Source organism: Pelophylax lessonae, assembly GCF_965119305.1.
Source record: "Pelophylax lessonae genome assembly, chromosome: 4".
Classification (NCBI taxonomy): Eukaryota; Metazoa; Chordata; class Amphibia; order Anura; family Ranidae; genus Pelophylax; species Pelophylax lessonae.
The window spans coordinates 243,827,956-243,844,636 of record NC_138771.1 but is presented as its reverse complement, the minus strand read 5'-3'; the positions used below and the strand labels follow the sequence as shown (position 1 = coordinate 243,844,636).

The window sequence follows — 16,681 nt, the reverse complement described above, 5'->3', positions numbered from 1 at the left end:
GGGTGCTGCAGCAACTACTGACTGGGAAGTAGTATTGGCACAGATTAACCACTTTAAGACTGCAAGGATTTGCCCCCTTAATGACCAGGCCCTATTTTGTGATTCTGCACTGAATTACTTTAACGGACAATTGCGCGGTTGTGCGACAAACCAAACTAAATTTACATCCTTTTTTTCCCCACAAATAGAGGTTTCTTTTGGTGGTATTTGATCACCTGTGTGATTTTTTTTATTTTTTTGGGCTATAAACAAAAAGAGCGACAATTTTGAAAAAAAAAAACAATATTTTTCACATTCTGCTATATGACATTCTCAAAAAAAAATTAAAAAATCAAAATTTTTTAACATTTTAGGCCAAATTGCTTTCTGCTACATATTTTTGGTAAAAAAAATTGTAATAAGCGTATTTTGATTGGTTTGCGCAAAAGTTATCGCGTCTATGAACTACGGGAAAGATTTATGTCATTCTTATTGTTTTTTTTTTTTAACTAGTAATGTCGTCGATCTGCTTTTTTTGTGCGGGACTGTGACATTGTGACGGACAGATCGGACCCCTAACTGACATTTTTGACACTTTTGGGGGTACCAGTGATATTACTACAGTAATCAGTGCTAAAAATATGCACTGTTACTGTAATAATGGCATTGGCAGGGAAGGGGTTAACCCTGTGGGTGATCAAGGGGTTAAGTGTGAGCCTAGGGGAGTGATCACAGAGACATGCAATCCTATATAGCAGGATCAAATTAGCTCTGTGATGATCCCAGGTGTTTACAACAGCCGACCGTCCTCTCTCAGCGGGGAACGGTCTTGGGTGTCAGGTGGCAATCGGAGCCGCCTGACACCCGCATCGGCTTCCCCGCTGACGATTGGGGCCGGAGTGCGCCCCTAGCTGCCCCCCAGGCAAGCGACGTAGACCTACGTAATTTTGCTTGTACGAGCCAGCCTGCCGCAGTAAATATATTGTAAGCGGTCCAGAAGGGGTTAAGCAATATGTCACCAAAACACCAAGAATCTTTGATGTAGTATTCAAAAGTTTATTGGAGTTTAGCACATCACAACATAAAATAGCTATTTTTCGGGCCATGCAGGACTCCTCCTTCAGGTAAGTGACACCTGGCTGAAGAAATGTGGCTATTTTATGCTGTGATTACTTAGTGATTGTAAAGTCTTTTTTTTTTTCCTATTAAAATAACATGCATGTCTATGTTGTAGTTTTACATAGGGCAGTCCGGATCCTCCTTTTCTCAGGTCTCTTGCTGGAGCTCCTGGCCCCTCCCTCCTGTTGAGTGCCTCCACAGTAAGAAGCTTGTTATGGGGGCACCCGAGGGGAGCTGCAGCTCTGTGTATCCATTCAGACATGGAGCTGCGGTTCGGCCCCGCCCCCCCTCCCCTGATTGGCTAAGTGAGTTGGATTGACAACAGTGGGAGCCAATGGTACCCCTGCTGTAGCTCAGCCAATCAGGAAGGAGAGTCTCGGATGGCCGAGGCACTCATGGACATCGCTGGATTGAGATGGAGCTAAGGGGGGGCTGCTGCACACAGGTTTTTTTTTTATCTTAATGCACAAAATGCATTAAGATAAAAACCTACTGCCTTTACAATCACTTTAATAAAATGTTTGGATGCTATCTTGGAGATCCTTGGTTTGTTGATGACCTATATCTTAAATTAAATTTGAGGCAGGTACAGCTTCTTTACAGGGTCTACTAGAGTAATGGAAGCTTGCTATAGACATTGTAACGTTAAAAAACCATACCCCGTGAAGAAACCATACCCTCGTCACTTCCGGTCTGAAACAGCTGAGCGGCGCAGTAGTGCGCATGCTCAGAGCCCCGGATACGTGATTGAAGAAGAAAGAATTTGAGAAGTGCGCATGCTCGGTGGGCATGGAATTATCACGGCACTGTCTCTAATGTTATACTTGCGGCGGGTACATTAAAACACTTCGGGTGCAACATAAATCATGTCCTCTCCTATCGCTGTAACTTCCCTCATCTCATTTTAAATATAAAAGCGGCGGCGGGTGTATGAGACGTAAATGTGACGGCGATCGCGGCTCCGTGATCTGCTTTTATATTTATTACCGGAGATGAGGGATGTTACAGCGATAGGAGAGGACATGATTTATGTTGCACCCGAAGTGTTTTAATGTACCCGCCGCAAGTTTAACTACCGTGAGAAATCCATACCCTCCGTAGCGGAACCGGAAGTGACGAGGGTATGGTTTTCTCACGGGTATGGTTTTTTCACGGAACACCGGCGCTACCGCTGGCCAGACTAGGCAGCCGCCTAGGGCGCACTGCTGCCTAGGGCGCAACCACGGCCGCTGGCTTACCTACTCTCCACTGGGAGGAGAGGGCGCCTGGAGCTGCTCAGTGTGTCTTTTCCTCTACGATCGGCCCTGTCTGTGGCGGCGCGGCAGCAATGAGCAGCACTCTCGGGGTGTAGGAGGCTGGGCATTCATCGCTACTACACAGCGCGGTGATCATCGAGGGGCCAGCCAAGGGCAGATAGATCTGAGCCAGGGACTTTGTAGAAGAGCTCCACAGCAGCCGCCTCCTCCCTGACCTCGCCCCCTGACGAGGCAAGAAGCAGCGGGAGCAGCGTACCCATGCTTCCAGAGCATGGACGGCTCCAACTTCCTCTTCTTCCAGACCCGGAGGACAGGCTGATTGGGGGCACAGAGCTGTAACAGAGGACAGGTGGGAGGCGCGCGCAGGCTGCTGCGGGATTCAGTGGAACTGCCTGGATGCCGACGAATCAAAGAGGATCAAACAGCCAGACTGACATCATGACACGGAAGGTGAAGGTACCGTACCGTCCATCATCATCCACAGACCTGGCCAGCACATCTTCAGACAGACTGGAACAATGTAACACAGGAGGGACTGCAGATAGGGACAGGGCTAGGGGTCTCTCTCATCACCCACCTCACTCCCTTTTCTCTCTCTCAGCCCTCCTCTCCCCCCTCCTCCATCTCTCCCCCTCCTTCTCCCCCCCTTCCTTCTCTCCCCCCTCCTCCTTCTCTCCCCCCCTCCTCCTTCTCTCCCCCCTCCTCCTTCTCTCCCCCCTCCTCATTCTCTCCCCCCTCCTCCTTCTCTCCCCCCCTCCTGCTTCTCTCCCCCTTCTCTCCCCCCTCCTCCTCCACCTCTCCCCCTCCTCCTCCATCTCTCCCCCCTCCTCCATCTCTCCCCCTCCTCCTTCTCCCCCCCTCATCTCCCCCTCCTCATCTCCCCCTTCTCATCTCCCCCTCCTCCTTCTCTCCCCCCCCCCTCCTCCTTCTCCCCCCCCCCTCCTCCTTCTCCCCCCCTCATCCTTCTCTCCCCCCCCTCCTCCTTCTCTCCCCCCCTCCTCCTTCTCTCTCCCCCCCTCCTCCTTCTCCCCCCCTCCTTCTCTCCCCCCCTCCTCCTTCTCTCCCCCCTCCTCCTTTCCTCTCCCCCTCCTCCTCCTTCTCTCTCCCCCCCTCCTCCTTCTCTCTCCCCCCTCCTCCTTCTCTCTCCCCCCTCCTCTCCCCTCCTCCTTCTCTCCCCCCCTCCTCCTTCTCTCCCCCCCTCCTCCTTCTCTCCCCCCCTCCTCCTTCTCCCCCCCCCCCTCCTTCTCTCCCCCCCTCCTCCTTCTCTCCCCCCCTCCTCCTTCTCTCCCCCCTCCTCCTACTCCCCCTCCTCCTTCTCTCCCTCCTCCTCCCCCTCCTGCTCTCCCCCCCTCCTCCTCCTCTCCCCCCTCCTCCTCCTTCTCTCCTCCTATTCTCCCCCCTCCTCCTCTCCCCCTTCATCTCCCCCCTCCTCCTTCTCTCCCCCCTCCTTCTCTCCTCTCCCCCTTCCTCCCCCCCCTCCTCCCCTCCCCCATCCTTCTCTCCCCTCCTCCCCTCCCCCCTCCTTCTCTCCCCTCCTCCTCTCCCCCTCCTCCTCTCCCCTCCTCCTCCTCTCCCCCCTCCTCCTCTCCACCTTCCTCTTCCCCCTCCTTCTCTCCACTCCTTCTCTCCCCCTCCTCCTCCTCTCTCCCCTACTCCTCTCCCCCCTCCCCCTCTCCCCCCTCCTCCTCCTCCCCCCTCCTAATCCTTCTCTCCCCCTTCTCCTCCTCCTTCTCTGCCCTCCTCCTCCTTCTCTCCTCCTTTGCTCCCCCCTTCCTCTCCCCCCCCTTCCTCTCCCCCTCCTCCTTCTCTCCCCCTCCTTCTCTCCCCTCCTCCTTCTCTCCCCTCTCCTCCTCTCCCCCCTCCTCCTCTCCCCCTCTCCCCCCTCCTCCTCTCCCCCCTCTCCTCTTCTCCCCCCCTTCCTCTCCCCTCTCCCCCCTCCTCCTTCCCCCCTTCCTCTCCCCCTCCTCCTTCTCTCCCCCTCCTTCTTTCCCCTCCTTCTCCTCCTCTCCCCCCTCCTCCTCCTTCTCTCCCCCTCCTCCTCCTCCTTCTCTCCCCCCCTCCTCTTCCTTCTCTCCCCCCTTCCTCTCCCCCCTCCTCCTTCTCTCCCCCCTTCCTCTCCCCCTCCTCCTTCTCTCCCCCCTCCTCCTCTCCCCCTTCCTCTCCCCCCTCCTCCTCTCCCCCTCCTCCTCTCCCCCTCCTCCTCTCCCCCTCCTCCTCTCCCTCCTCCTCCTCCGCCCCTGCAGCCCAAGGCTGAAGCAATAGGTGGAATGGTTCTGAAAAAATCCCTCCTCCTCTTCCCCCCTCTCTTTCCCCTCCTACTCCTCTCCCCCCTCCTCTCCCTCCTCTCCTCCTCTCCCCCCTCCTCCTCTCCCCCCTCTCCTCTTCTCCCCCCCTTCCTCTCCCCTCTCCCCCCTCCTCCTTCCCCCCTTCCTCTCCCCCTCCTCCTTCTCTCCCCCTCCTTCTTTCCCCTCCTTCTCCTCCTCTCCCCCCTCCTCCTCCTTCTCTCCCCCCTCCTCCTCCTCCTTCTCTCCCCCCCTCCTCTTCCTTCTCTCCCCCCTTCCTCTCCCCCCTCCTCCTTCTCTCCCCCCTTCCTCTCCCCCTCCTCCTTCTCTCCCCCTCCTCCTCTCCCCCTTCCTCTCCCCCCTCCTCCTCTCCCCCTCCTCCTCTCCCCCTCCTCCTCTCCCCCTCCTCCTCTCCCTCCTCCTCCTCCGCCCCTGCAGCCCAAGGCTGAAGCAATAGGTGGAATGGTTCTGAAAAAATCCCTCCTCCTCTTCCCCCCTCTCTTCCCCCCTCCTACTCCTCTCCCCCCTCCTCTCCCTCCTCTTCCTCCTCTCCCCCTCCTCTTCCTCCTCTCCCCCCTCCTCTTCCTCCTCTCCTCCTCTCCCCCCCTCCCCCTCCTCTCCCCCCTCCCCCCTCCTCTCCCCCCTCCCCCCCCTCTCCCCCCCTCCTCTCCCCCTCCTCTTCCTTCTCTCCCCCCTCCTCCTTCTCTCCCCCCTCCTCCTTTTCCTCTCCCCCTCCTCCTCCTTCTCTCTCCCCCCTCCTCCCCCTCTCCTCCTTCTCTCTCCCCCTTCTCTCTCCCCCCTCCTCTCCCCTCCTCCTTCTCTCTCCCCCTTCTCTCTCCCCCCTCCTCTCCCCTCCTCCTTCTCTCTCCCCCCTCATCTCCCCCTCCTCCTTCTCTCCCTCCTCCTCCCCCTCCTCTCCCCCCCTCCTCCTCCTCTTCCCCCTCCTCTCCCCCTCCTCCTTCTCTTCCTCCTTCTCTCCCTCCTCCTCCTCCCCCCCCTCTTCTCCCCCTCCTCTCTCCCCCCTTCTCCTCCTCCTCCCCCCTCCTCCTCCTTCTCTCCTCCTATTCTCCCCCCCCCTCCTCTCCCCCTTCATCTCCCCCTCCTCCTCCCCCCTCCTAATCCTTCTCTCCCCCTCCTCCTCCTTCACTCCTCCTTCTCCCCCCCTCCTCCTCTCCCCCATCCTTCTCTCCCCTCCTCCTCCTTCTCTCCTCCTTCTCCCCCCCCTCCTCCTTCTCTCCCCTCCTCCTCTCTCCCCTCCTCCTCTTTCCCCTCCTCCTCCCTCCTCCTTCTCTCCCCTCCTCCTCCTTCTCTCCCCTCCTCCTCCTTCTCTCCTCCTCCTCCTCCTCCCCCCTCCTAATCATTCTCTCCCCCCTCCTCCCTCCCCCCTCCTCCTCCTCCTTCTCTCCCCTCCTCCTCCTTCTCTCCTCCTTCTCCCCCCCTCCTCTCCCCCCTCCTCCTTCTCTCCCCCCTCCTTCTCTCCCCTCCTCCTCTCTCCCCTCCTCCTCTCTCCCCTCCTCCTCTCTCCCCTCCTCCTCTCCCCCCTCCTAATCATTCTCTTCCCCCCTCCTCCTCCTCCTCCTTCTCTCCTCCTTCTCTCCCCCCTCCTCCTTCTCTCCCCTCCTCCTTCTCTCCCCTCCTCCTTCTCTCCCCTCCTCCTCTCCCCCTCTCCTCCTCTCCCCCCCTTCTCTCCCCCTTCCTCTCCCCTCTCCCCCCTCCTCCTTCCCCCCTTCCTCTCCCCCTCCTCCTTCTCTCCCCCCTCCTTCTTTCCCCTCCTCCTCCTTCTCTCCCCTCCTCCTCCTTCTCTCCCCTCCTCCTCCTTCTCTCCCCCCCTCCTCCTTCTCTCCCCCCCTCCTCTTCCTTCTCTCCCCCCTTCCTCTCTCCCCTCCTCCTCCTTCTCTCCCCCTCCTCCTTCTCTCCCCCCTCCTCCTCTCCCCCTTCCTCTCCCCCCTCCTCCTTCTCCCCCTCCTCCTCCTTCTCTCCCCCCTCTTCCTCCTCCTCTCCCCCTTCCTCCTCTCCCTCCTCCTCCTCCCCCCCTGCAGCCCAAGGCTGAAGCAATAGGTGGAATGGTTCTGCAAAAATCCCTCCTCCTCTTCCCCCCTCTCTTCCCCCCTCCTCCTCCTCTCCCCCCTCCTCTCCCCCCTCCTCTCCCCCCTCTTCCTCCACTCCCCCTCCTCTTCCTCCTCTCCCCCCCTCCTCTTCCTCCTCCCCCCCCTCCTCTTCCTCCTCTCCCTCCTCTCCCCCCCTCCTCTTCCTCCTCCCCCCCTCCTCTTCCTCCTCCCCCCCTCCTCTTCCTCCTCTCCCCCCCTCCTCTTCCTCCTCTCCCCCCTCCTCTTCCTCCTCTCCTCCTCTCCCCCTCCCCCCCCTCCTCTCCCCCCTCCTCTTCCTCCTCTTCCTCCTCTCCCCCCTCCTCTTCCTCCTCTCCCCCCTCCTCTTCCTCCTCTCCCCCCTCCTCTTCCTCCTCCCCCCCTCCTCTTCCTCCTCTCCCCCCCTCCTCTTCCTCCTCTCCCCCCCTCCTCTTCCTCCCCTCCTCTTCCTCCTCTCCCCCCCTCCTCTTCCTCCTCTCCCCCCCTCCTCTTCCTCCTCTCCCCCCTCCTCTTCCTCCTCTCCCTCCTCCTCCTCCCCCCCTGCAACCCAAGGCTGAAGCAATAGGTGGAATGCTTCTGCAAAAATCCCTCCTCCTCTTCCCCCCTCTCTTCCCCCCTCCTCCTCCTCTTCCCCCCTCCTCTCCCCCCTCCTCTCCCTCCTCTTCCTCCTCTCCCCTTCCTCCACTCCCCCCCTCCTCTTCCTCCCCCCCCCCCTTCTCTTCCTCCTCTCCCCCCCCCCCCCCTCCTCTTCCTCCTCTCCCCCCCCCTCCTCTTCCTCCTCTCCCCCCCCTCCTCTTCCTCCTCTCCCCCCTCCTCTTCCTCCTCTCCCTCCTCCTCTTCCTCCTCTCCTCCTCTCCCCCCCTCCTCTTCCTCCTCTCCCCCCCCCTCATCTTCCTCCTCTCCTCCTCTCCCCCCCCTCATCTTCCTCCTCTCCTCCTCTCCCCCCCCCTCCTCTCCCCCCCCCTCCTCTTCCTCCTCTCCCCCCTCCTCTTCCTCCTCTCCCTCCTCCTCTTCCTCCTCTCCTCCTCTCCCCCCCTCCTCTTCCTCCTCTCCCCCCCTCCTCTTCCTCCTCTCCCCCCCTCTTCTTCCTCCTCTCCCCCCCTCCTCTTCCTCCCCCTCCTCTTCCTCCTCTCCCCCTCCTCTTCATCCCTCCTCTTCCTCCCTCCTCTTCCTCCTCTTCCCCCTCCTCTTCCTCCTCTTCCTCCTCTCCCCCCCCCTCCTCTTCCTCCTCTCCCCCCTCCTCTCCCTCCTCTCCCCCCCTCCTCTCCCTCCTCTCCCCCCCCTCCTCTCCCTCCTCTTCCCCCCTCCTCTCCCTCCTCTTCCTCCTCTCCCCCCTTCCTCCTCTTCTTCCTCTTCTCCCCCTTCCTCCTCTTCTTCCTCTTCTCCCCCTTCCTCCTCCTCTTCCTCCTCTCCCCCCTTCCTCTTCTTCCCTCCTCTTCTCCCCCCCCTCCTCCTCTCCCCCCCCTCCTCCTCCTCTGCCCCCCCTCTGCCGCCCAAAGCTGAAGAAATAAGTGGAATGGCGCTGCAAAAATCTCCATCCCCGCCACCTCTACCATATCCATGGGCATGGTGAAGGGGGTGGAGTCAGGGGCGGGGCCAATGGGGCGGCAAAATAAGGTTTCGCCTAGGGTGTCAAAAATTCTTGCACCGGCCCTGCTCCTGTGACCTGTTTTTAGCAGACAGCGGGCTGAAGCCTGCTGTCGGCTGACCTCACAGAGCCACTCCAGGCTCAGGAAAAACCACGACCGTATGGTTGGGATACACCCACATGCCTAGATCGGCACTCAGCTCTGAGAACCGAGCTATCAGCGGTGTTTGATTGCTCATTTCTCAGTCTTAAACCTGGGGGGGGGGGGGGGAGAGGGGACAAGTGCAGCATTGGACTGATGCTGCATCCACCTAGGTAAGCATGATTCACAAAAAAAAAAAAAAAAATTCCAATACTTCTCTTTTAAATACAGTAGATTAAGAAAACATACTAAAGCCCAGAACTCATTTTAATTACCCATAAACAATATTAAACAAAGTAGGGATGCACCGAAATTTCGGCCGCCGATATTTTCGGCCGAAAATGCTACTATTTCATTTCGGCCGATAGGGGGTTAAAAAAGCCGAAAATGTATGGCCGCTGATCTGTGAAAGAAGTGAGTCATTGACTTCCCTGTCCGCCGCGATCCGATGCGGTGCCTCCTTCATTGTGATTTACAGCTTGTCGTCCCGGGGGAGAGGAACCCAGAATGCACAGTGACGGTGTAGGAGGATCTCATTCTCCTCCGCGCCGATTGCTGCATCGCTCCACCGCTCCACCCACCTCCTCCCTTCAGTGCCTTCACGTGTGTTTGTTGTGGAGGAAAGTAATGTTATGTGCTGTGCTGTAAAAAAAAAAAAAACAGTTTCTCCCCTGCATGTCAGTAGTAGAATGGATTCACAGCCTAGTGCAGTGCTCACCCCCTTCTGATTGCAGTGCGGGAGTTAATAAAGTTAACCCCTTAGATCAAAAAACTAAGAGAATCTGCGCTTAGGATAACAAATAAAGAAATTAAGAAATATATATGTATAAAGTGTAGCCCACTTCAAGATATAACCCTGGGAGGGGTTATATAATAGATATATAAAGAGAAGAGGAAGTGATTGGCGCTGCCGGTGAATATGTAGGATTCAATGTGAATATTCTGTATCAGCGTAGTGTGTAAACTGAGAAGGGAAAAAAAATACAGATGTGTGTGTGTATATATATATATATATATATATATATATATATATATATAGGGAAATAAATTATCAATATAGAAATATATAAATAACCTCAATAATCTACATAATAAAAGTGTCAAACACGCCTATAATAAATAACCCATAAATTAATATCAGCAATAAATAAGCAATATATTCAATATCCTATAAAAGCTCTCACTAATGTGGATAAAAAAAAGAATGTGTGGCTTATACAGTACATAAATATGAACTTAGCAAATATAGAATAAATATAAATGAGCAATAACAAGTGCAGTAAAACGTATATCCTCGTGCATGAGTATATACGTTTTACTGCACTTGTTATTGCTCATTTATATTTATTTAAATGATTTGCTAAGTTCATATTTATGTACTGTATAAGCCACACATTCTTTTTTTTATCCACATTAGTGAGAGCTTTTATAGGATATTGAATATATTGCTTATTTATTGCTGATGTTAATTTATGGGTTATTTATTATAGGTGTGTTTGACACTTTTATTATGTAGATTATTTAGGTTAAAAAAGTCAGTCATTTTCGGTTTCAGTTTCGGTTTTCGGTCAAGGGCATCCTGAATTTTCGGTTTCGGTTTCGGCCCAAAATTTTCATTTCGGTGCATCTCTAAAACAAAGTAATACTCTAGTGTCAGGAAAGAAAATAACAGATTGGTTGCTGGGAGGGGAATTGGTACTTTTATTCAGTCAGCCACATGTACATGAGGCCTCACACAGGTTAAAAATAAACAATCGAATCAGCAGAGTGTTTTGCATGGCTGGTGTGATCATAGGTCTGCAAACAAATGCAGTTAGTGTATCTACAGTAAATTCATTTTTCTTTCAGATCGAGTAGGGGAAAGTTAAAAACCAAATTATGACATCTTTGTCTCATTAGGGTGCTTTACCTTCATATCCTGTTCTGAATATGCAGCAGGAAGTGTGAAAATATTCCAATGTGAGTAAAATCCTCTTCCAACAGTTGCTAAGAGAATAAAGCCCCGTACACACGATCAGATTATCGAACGATCTGTCGTCCATTTTTTGTGGCATGCTAGTCTGATGTGGAAAGTGAAGAGGTTATTTTCATACAAATTTTCCCGTACGACAGAATTCTACTTCAGAAGTGATGTCATGTGTTGGATTGTTTTGTAAGTGTTCTTTCATCTCTGAGCATGCCTAGTCTTGCTCTCAAGATTTTTTTCCGTCGAAAACGGTACTAATGAGACGAAAATCAGACGGTGTGTTGACGGACGATAAAAATGTTATAGCCTGCACATCAGGATTTTTTCGGCTGAAAAGTCGGGGTCGGCTGTCAAAAGCACTATACTAACAATCTGAAAATCGGCAGATCGGTCGTCGACGAAATTTCCCTTCAGATTTTCTTATCGTGTGTACGGGCCTTAGGTGTTCAGTCTCCCCTTTGAAAGATTTCACCTGTCCTGGTGGCAACTCACAATTTTGGCTTTACCCTCACTTTCATTCCAAGTTACATTGCTGATCAGGATAATTAGTGTAAATCTTCAAAACGAGAGTACAGGCAGCAATTACCCTTTACTGCTCTATCCAAATCTAAAAAAAGGTTTGACTATAGTTCTACTTTAAGCATGCCGAAAAATCATTTCTGATGAAGTATAGCAGTTGGGAACTGGGGCTGTTGAGAGTTTTTGTAAACTAATATGGCAAACTCAAATTAAAAAACAAAAAATGGTATATAGTTTTAACATGATGTTAAATTAATTTTTTGACCTTCCTCATTTCAAGGGAAGATCAATCTCAAATGCTGTTAAATTATCAAATCAAAATAGATTTAATCTTTACAGTCTTAATTACTTTTTTTGACAAGTGTATTTTTTTTAATTCAGCAAGGAGAAGTTGATTGCTGGCCTCTGCCTTGCCCAGAAGTTGAATGCGAATTTAGTGTGGTTCCTGAAAGTGAATGCTGTCCACGATGCATTAACGACCCGTGTCAAGCTGACATAATACGCAATGACATCACAAAGACATGTGTAGATGAAACCAATGTGGTTCGTTTTACAGGATCTTCTTGGATTAAGCACGGCACAGAATGCACACTTTGTCAGTGCAAGGTAAAATCTGTAATTATTTTTGTATATAATATTTTGTTTGCGCCAACTTATCAGAAAACCAAAGCTGTAAATAGTTCCTGTATACCAAAAGGGTTGGTCAACATAAACTTTAGAAACCGATTTTTAATATCATTAATAAATCTGAGTGGCAAGATCTCTGCATCTCAGTACATCTGGGGGAGTTCCACTCTTGCTGTAGAATTTTAATGTATTTTACATAATGAAGAACAGACAATTTTAACTTACAGAAATAGGACTTAATGCGCCGTCAATAAAAATCCCAGTTTAAGATACTTTATCACATCATGAATCATTGATTTAAATACATAATTGTAGGACGCTTAGGTGGTGGTTACCACCAACCCAACTTAAACACAGTGCTATACCACTCAATACTGCTATGTATGTCAACATTACAATATAAAATTGGAAATCTCTAATAGCAGTGCTTTCTCAACGTAGGTAATCTATACTACTTCTCACGATTAAGCTTCATCAGGAAGAAATATTAATAACCTAGATCTGTCTAGAAAAAACATCAAAGATTAACATTTTAATACATAGATGTATACTGTATATTCATGCATATTACTCTGTCACATTTATGTGTTGAACTTCACTCATAGAATCCCATGGGACACTACTGGTCACAAACCAGGGACAGCTCCCACCAGAACCCAATAGGGGCCATTGGTGGTCAGTAGGGAGAGGACACAGGGTAACACTTCAGCTCTATAATACATATATGCATCTATAAATACATTTAACCCAGCTACAGAAAGCATAATCCTTCCCAAGCTAAATAATCTGTGGCCACTTATTTCTAAAAACACGAAAATATATGTAAAAGGGGGGGGGGGGGTTCAGCTGGAGAGATTGGCACCTGTAGCACCCTACAGGTAGGTGCTAGGCAAATGTATAGTGGGCCTTGTCTGCCTAACAGCAGGGCCATGTTTCCTTTTAGTCAGGGTGTCATGGCTTCCAGGTGTGCCTGCTGAGAGGTGAGTCTCCCCACTGAGCCCTGTGAGAGGCTTCTCATAGGGCAGTGGAGGAAACCCAATCAGGGGACACCTTCAGGCTTGTATCTACCCCAGAAGGCAGATTATGCCGCAAGGGATTCTGGGAGTGGGTATAAGTTTGGGGGAAGTGCGTGACACGGGGTCTTTGTCGGGAGCAGAGTCCCAGGAGGGAGAATACGGCTATCTCCCCTCCTGTCTGAGGAAGCGGATGTCTCGGGTGTCGCCTGAGAATCCAGAGAGTGCAGAGTTGAGCTGAGGGGGATCCGGTATGCCGAGAACCAGCGGAGAGCGAGATGGGTCCAATCCCAGGAAAGCCTACACAGGTCGTGAGTACTGAGGATTGTCCCTGGGGGTCTGCCCAAAGTGTTGAAGGGAGACCACTCCGGAGAAGGTTCTAGGATCCAGATCTCAGCTAGCTGGAAAGGGGGGACCTAGGTTGAGGACCCTGAAGTAACAGAGGGGGTACCTAGTCAGGGGACCCTGAAGTGTTAAAGGGGGCACCTGCAGTTTGGGCCCTGGAGAGACAGTGTGCAGTGTTCTACTTGAGAGTTGCAGCTATACAGGAATTTACAACAGTCTACCTCAAGCCAGAGAAAGGCTGGAGGAAGAAGTTAGGGACTTTGCAGCACAGCAGTGTCTGTAGCTCATTGTTCTACAGTCCTGGATCTTCTGGACTTAAGGTCAAGGATTTAGCACTTCTTTCAAGTTACAGTGTGTTCTGAGCGTCAGTGAGCGTTGGCTGGCATCGGCTGGCTTCAAGACAGCGTTAACAGACATTTTTCTGAGAGTCCCAAGTTGTACTTAGTTGAGCCTAAAGGAGTATCCCACTCATTCCCTTATCCCATCCCCGTAATTACAATAAAAAAACAAAACAAAGATGCCGGAGTTGTTCATGTCTCAGTTTTCACACCCAAGGTCGCAGCTCACTTGGGCTGGAGAGGTAACCGGTGAAAATAGCAGACCCACATCAGGCCCAATGCCTGGAAAACCTGCTACACACCTATTCACCAGACACAGGTCTAAAGAAAGGAAATATGTGGAAAAAATAATCAGTTAAGGGTTATAAAGGAAAATAACTCAACAGAGAGGAAAAAGAAAATAGCTAATAAACATGGACTGTTGCCATATGTCTTACATATTGGGACTGTAGTTACTAATTGATATGAATCATTATGAATTGGGACCAATCTGCTCCGAAAGTAGGAGCAGATACTTGTCAAAACCAGGTACCCACTACCCCCAAGAGTGGTATGAAGTAATGGTCCTAGTAAAATACAGTGCATTCATAAAGTATTTAGACCCCCTTCTCTTTTTTCAATTTTGTTACATTGTAACCTGAAACTACAGTTGTTTCTATTAAATTTGTTTTCTCATTAATCTAAACTTAGTACCCCATAATGACAAAGTGAAAACAGAATTTTAGAAATGTCTGTGAATTTATTTAAAAGAAAAAACTGAAATATCACATGTACTTAAATATTCAGACCCTTTACTCAGTACTTTGTTGAAGTACCTTTGGCAGCAATTACAGCCTCAAGTTTTTTTGGATATGGCACGACAAGCTTTGCACACCTGGGGTGGGGGTTTCTCTGCCATTCTTTGCAAATCCTCTCAAACTCGGTCAGGTTGCATGGGGGCAGTCATACACCCATTTTCAGGTCTCTCCAGAGATGTTAAATAGGGTCAATTCAGGGCTCTGGCTGGGCCACTCTAGGACATTCACAGAGTTGTCCATAAGCCACTCCTGTGTGGGTCTTGGCTGTGTGCTTAGGAGCTTGCATTGTTGGAAGGGGAACCTTTGGCTCAGTGTCAGGGTGCCAGGAAACCAGACCACACGAAGATACAAGTTAAATAAATCAGTTTATTAGGGCAACAACAATAAATGCACAGCAAGAGTGAGGAGCAAAATCAGGAACAGCCGGGGTCAAGTCCAGAAGCGGGTAGTCATCCAAGCCGGGGTCAAGTCCAGTAGCGGGTAGTGTGCCGATGTCAGATCGCCTGCTGATGCGGCATCCAGAGCCAGGAAAGCCATCAGCCAAGCCAGGTCATGTACGGAGGAACACAGAGAACAGAAGACTGCTAGCAGTGATGCACTTTGGAGCACAAACACAAGGGCATGAGGTGTGCAACATAACTGGGAGATGCCCAGGCAGCAGGCAAGTGATGATGCAAACAGTTTATAAGAGACAGCAGTCTGTGCATGTCCAAGATGGCTGCCAACAGGAAGGGATATCTCTGTACTTTGCTCTGTTCAGCTTTCCCTCAACCCTGACCATTCTTCCAGTCCCTGCTGCTGAAAAACACCCCCCCCCCACAGTATGATGCTCCACCACCATACTTTCTGCACGTGTCCAAGATGGCTGCCAACAGGAAGGCAAGGTAAGACCTTGACAGTACCCTCCCCTCAACTGCCCCTCCTCCGTGGAGCAAAAACTGTTTCTGAGGAAAGCGAGTGTGGAAAGCGCAGAGAAGGGCGGGAGCATGAACATCAGTGGAGAGAACCCAGGAGTGCTCCTCAGGACCATAACCCTTCCAGTGCACCAGGTATTGAACTTGACCTCGAAACTGATGAGAATCCAAGATGCTGCTAACCTCATATTCCTCATGATGGCCCACAGGGATGGGACGAGGAAGTATAGCGATTGCAAACCCGTGGATTGAAAAGTGACCCGTGAAAAACATTGGGGATACGCATGCCAGGAGGAAGATCAAGGGCATAGGCCACTGGGTTCACCTTATGGAGGATGCAAAAAGCCCCAACAAAACGGGGCCTTTCTGCATCCTTTCCTGTTTGGATGGTATTGGCAGGTGATGAGTGGTGCCTGATTTCCCCCAGACATAACATTTAGAATTAAGGCCAAACAGTTTGATCTAGGTTTCCTCATACCAGAGAATCTTGTTTCCCAGACTCTGGGAGTCCTTCAGGTGCTTTTTTGCAACCTCCAAGCAAAATGCAAAGTGGACTGGAAAAGAACTGTGAATTCTGGACTCAGCAGAAGTCAAACTTTTTTGATGCCCTTTATTTGTTGCAATAGGCCCGTAATAATAATTTTTATTTTTATTTTTTCAATGGACAATTTACCGATCAGATGTCTCTAGGGGTTTTAAATAACATAGATCCCTGCTGTTTCCTAATAGCAGTTTTCTAACTACAAGTGAGGTTTCAGTTGACCTATACATATTATTCAGGGTGACCTGAGCAATGTTGCCACTATGATATAAAATGTATTTTAAGCTGTAATGGAAGATGTTTTGGGCAAGAGAGATAATATGAAAACCCTGTAGCAAGATGCCAAGTGTAGGTGTTACTCCATTTAAAATAGAATTGCTTTTGCCATAGAAGGTTGCAGGAAAGGTGTTTATGTTGTTTTTATCTAACAGGTTTGCTACACAAGAGAGAGCGCTGGCTTCTCCAGGGCTGGCTGCACACAAATTGTCATTTTGAATATGTCTTTTAAGGGATGTTCTAGAACTCAGAGCTGTCAGCCAGTTATGTCATGTTGTAGCTTTAGGAAATGTGCATCTCAAGTCTCTTTTGGAACATCACATAAAATTTTACATTAAACAAACAGTTTTCCAAGAAACCATATAGAAAGTCACCCTTGGAATAAATGTGTGTCTTAAAATGTGTATGCCATAAAAAAGCGTTATAAATATTCATAGCACTGTACGTGACTCCGGGCACAGTTTTCCTGTTCATTCAAGCTTGCAGTCTAATTTTATTTTATCTATTAATTTTGTTTAGGTGACTGAGATTTGATAAGATAAAATAACTTGTGTTGCTGACATTGCTCCTCTGTCTGTCAATGTTACTCCATTAGTGTATTTAAAGGGCCAGTAAATTTAGAGCAACTTTACCACCACAGCCCCCCTCCCCCCAGAATCCTACATTGGACAGTTCCTCTGCAATGTGTATTGGGTAAAATTAGCAGTTTACCAACCAAGTTTACCTTTTGCCTGACTTTACACTTTAGAAATGTTCACAGATTTGTGTTGTCAAAGTAAAATTAGATTAAAAATTACATTTTAATGCAGCCAGTATTTTTCCTTGTTTTTCAACCTGAAAACACATTTGCATGGCTCATGCTTTTTGCTATGCCTAGTCCTATACTCCCTATACT

General features: G+C 50.5%; 1 protein-coding gene and 1 pseudogene across 2 annotated transcripts in view; one reads left to right on the top strand and one right to left on the bottom strand.

Moving 5' to 3' along the window:
- Nucleotides 1-16,681, top strand: part of NELL2 (neural EGFL like 2) — a 450,032-nt gene that overhangs the window by 420,455 nt on the left and 12,896 nt on the right. The window contains exon 19 of the mRNA XM_082256070.1: nt 11,317-11,541. Coding sequence (XP_082112196.1) covers nt 11,317-11,541 — 225 coding nt within the window. The remainder of the gene's footprint in view (nt 1-11,316; nt 11,542-16,681) is intronic.
- Nucleotides 7,011-7,773, bottom strand: LOC309554576 (annotated as a pseudogene). The gene is made up of 3 exons: nt 7,696-7,773; nt 7,334-7,388; nt 7,011-7,079 (listed from the first exon to the last, which is right to left on the bottom strand). The product of its transcript is annotated as an uncharacterized misc_RNA (transcript).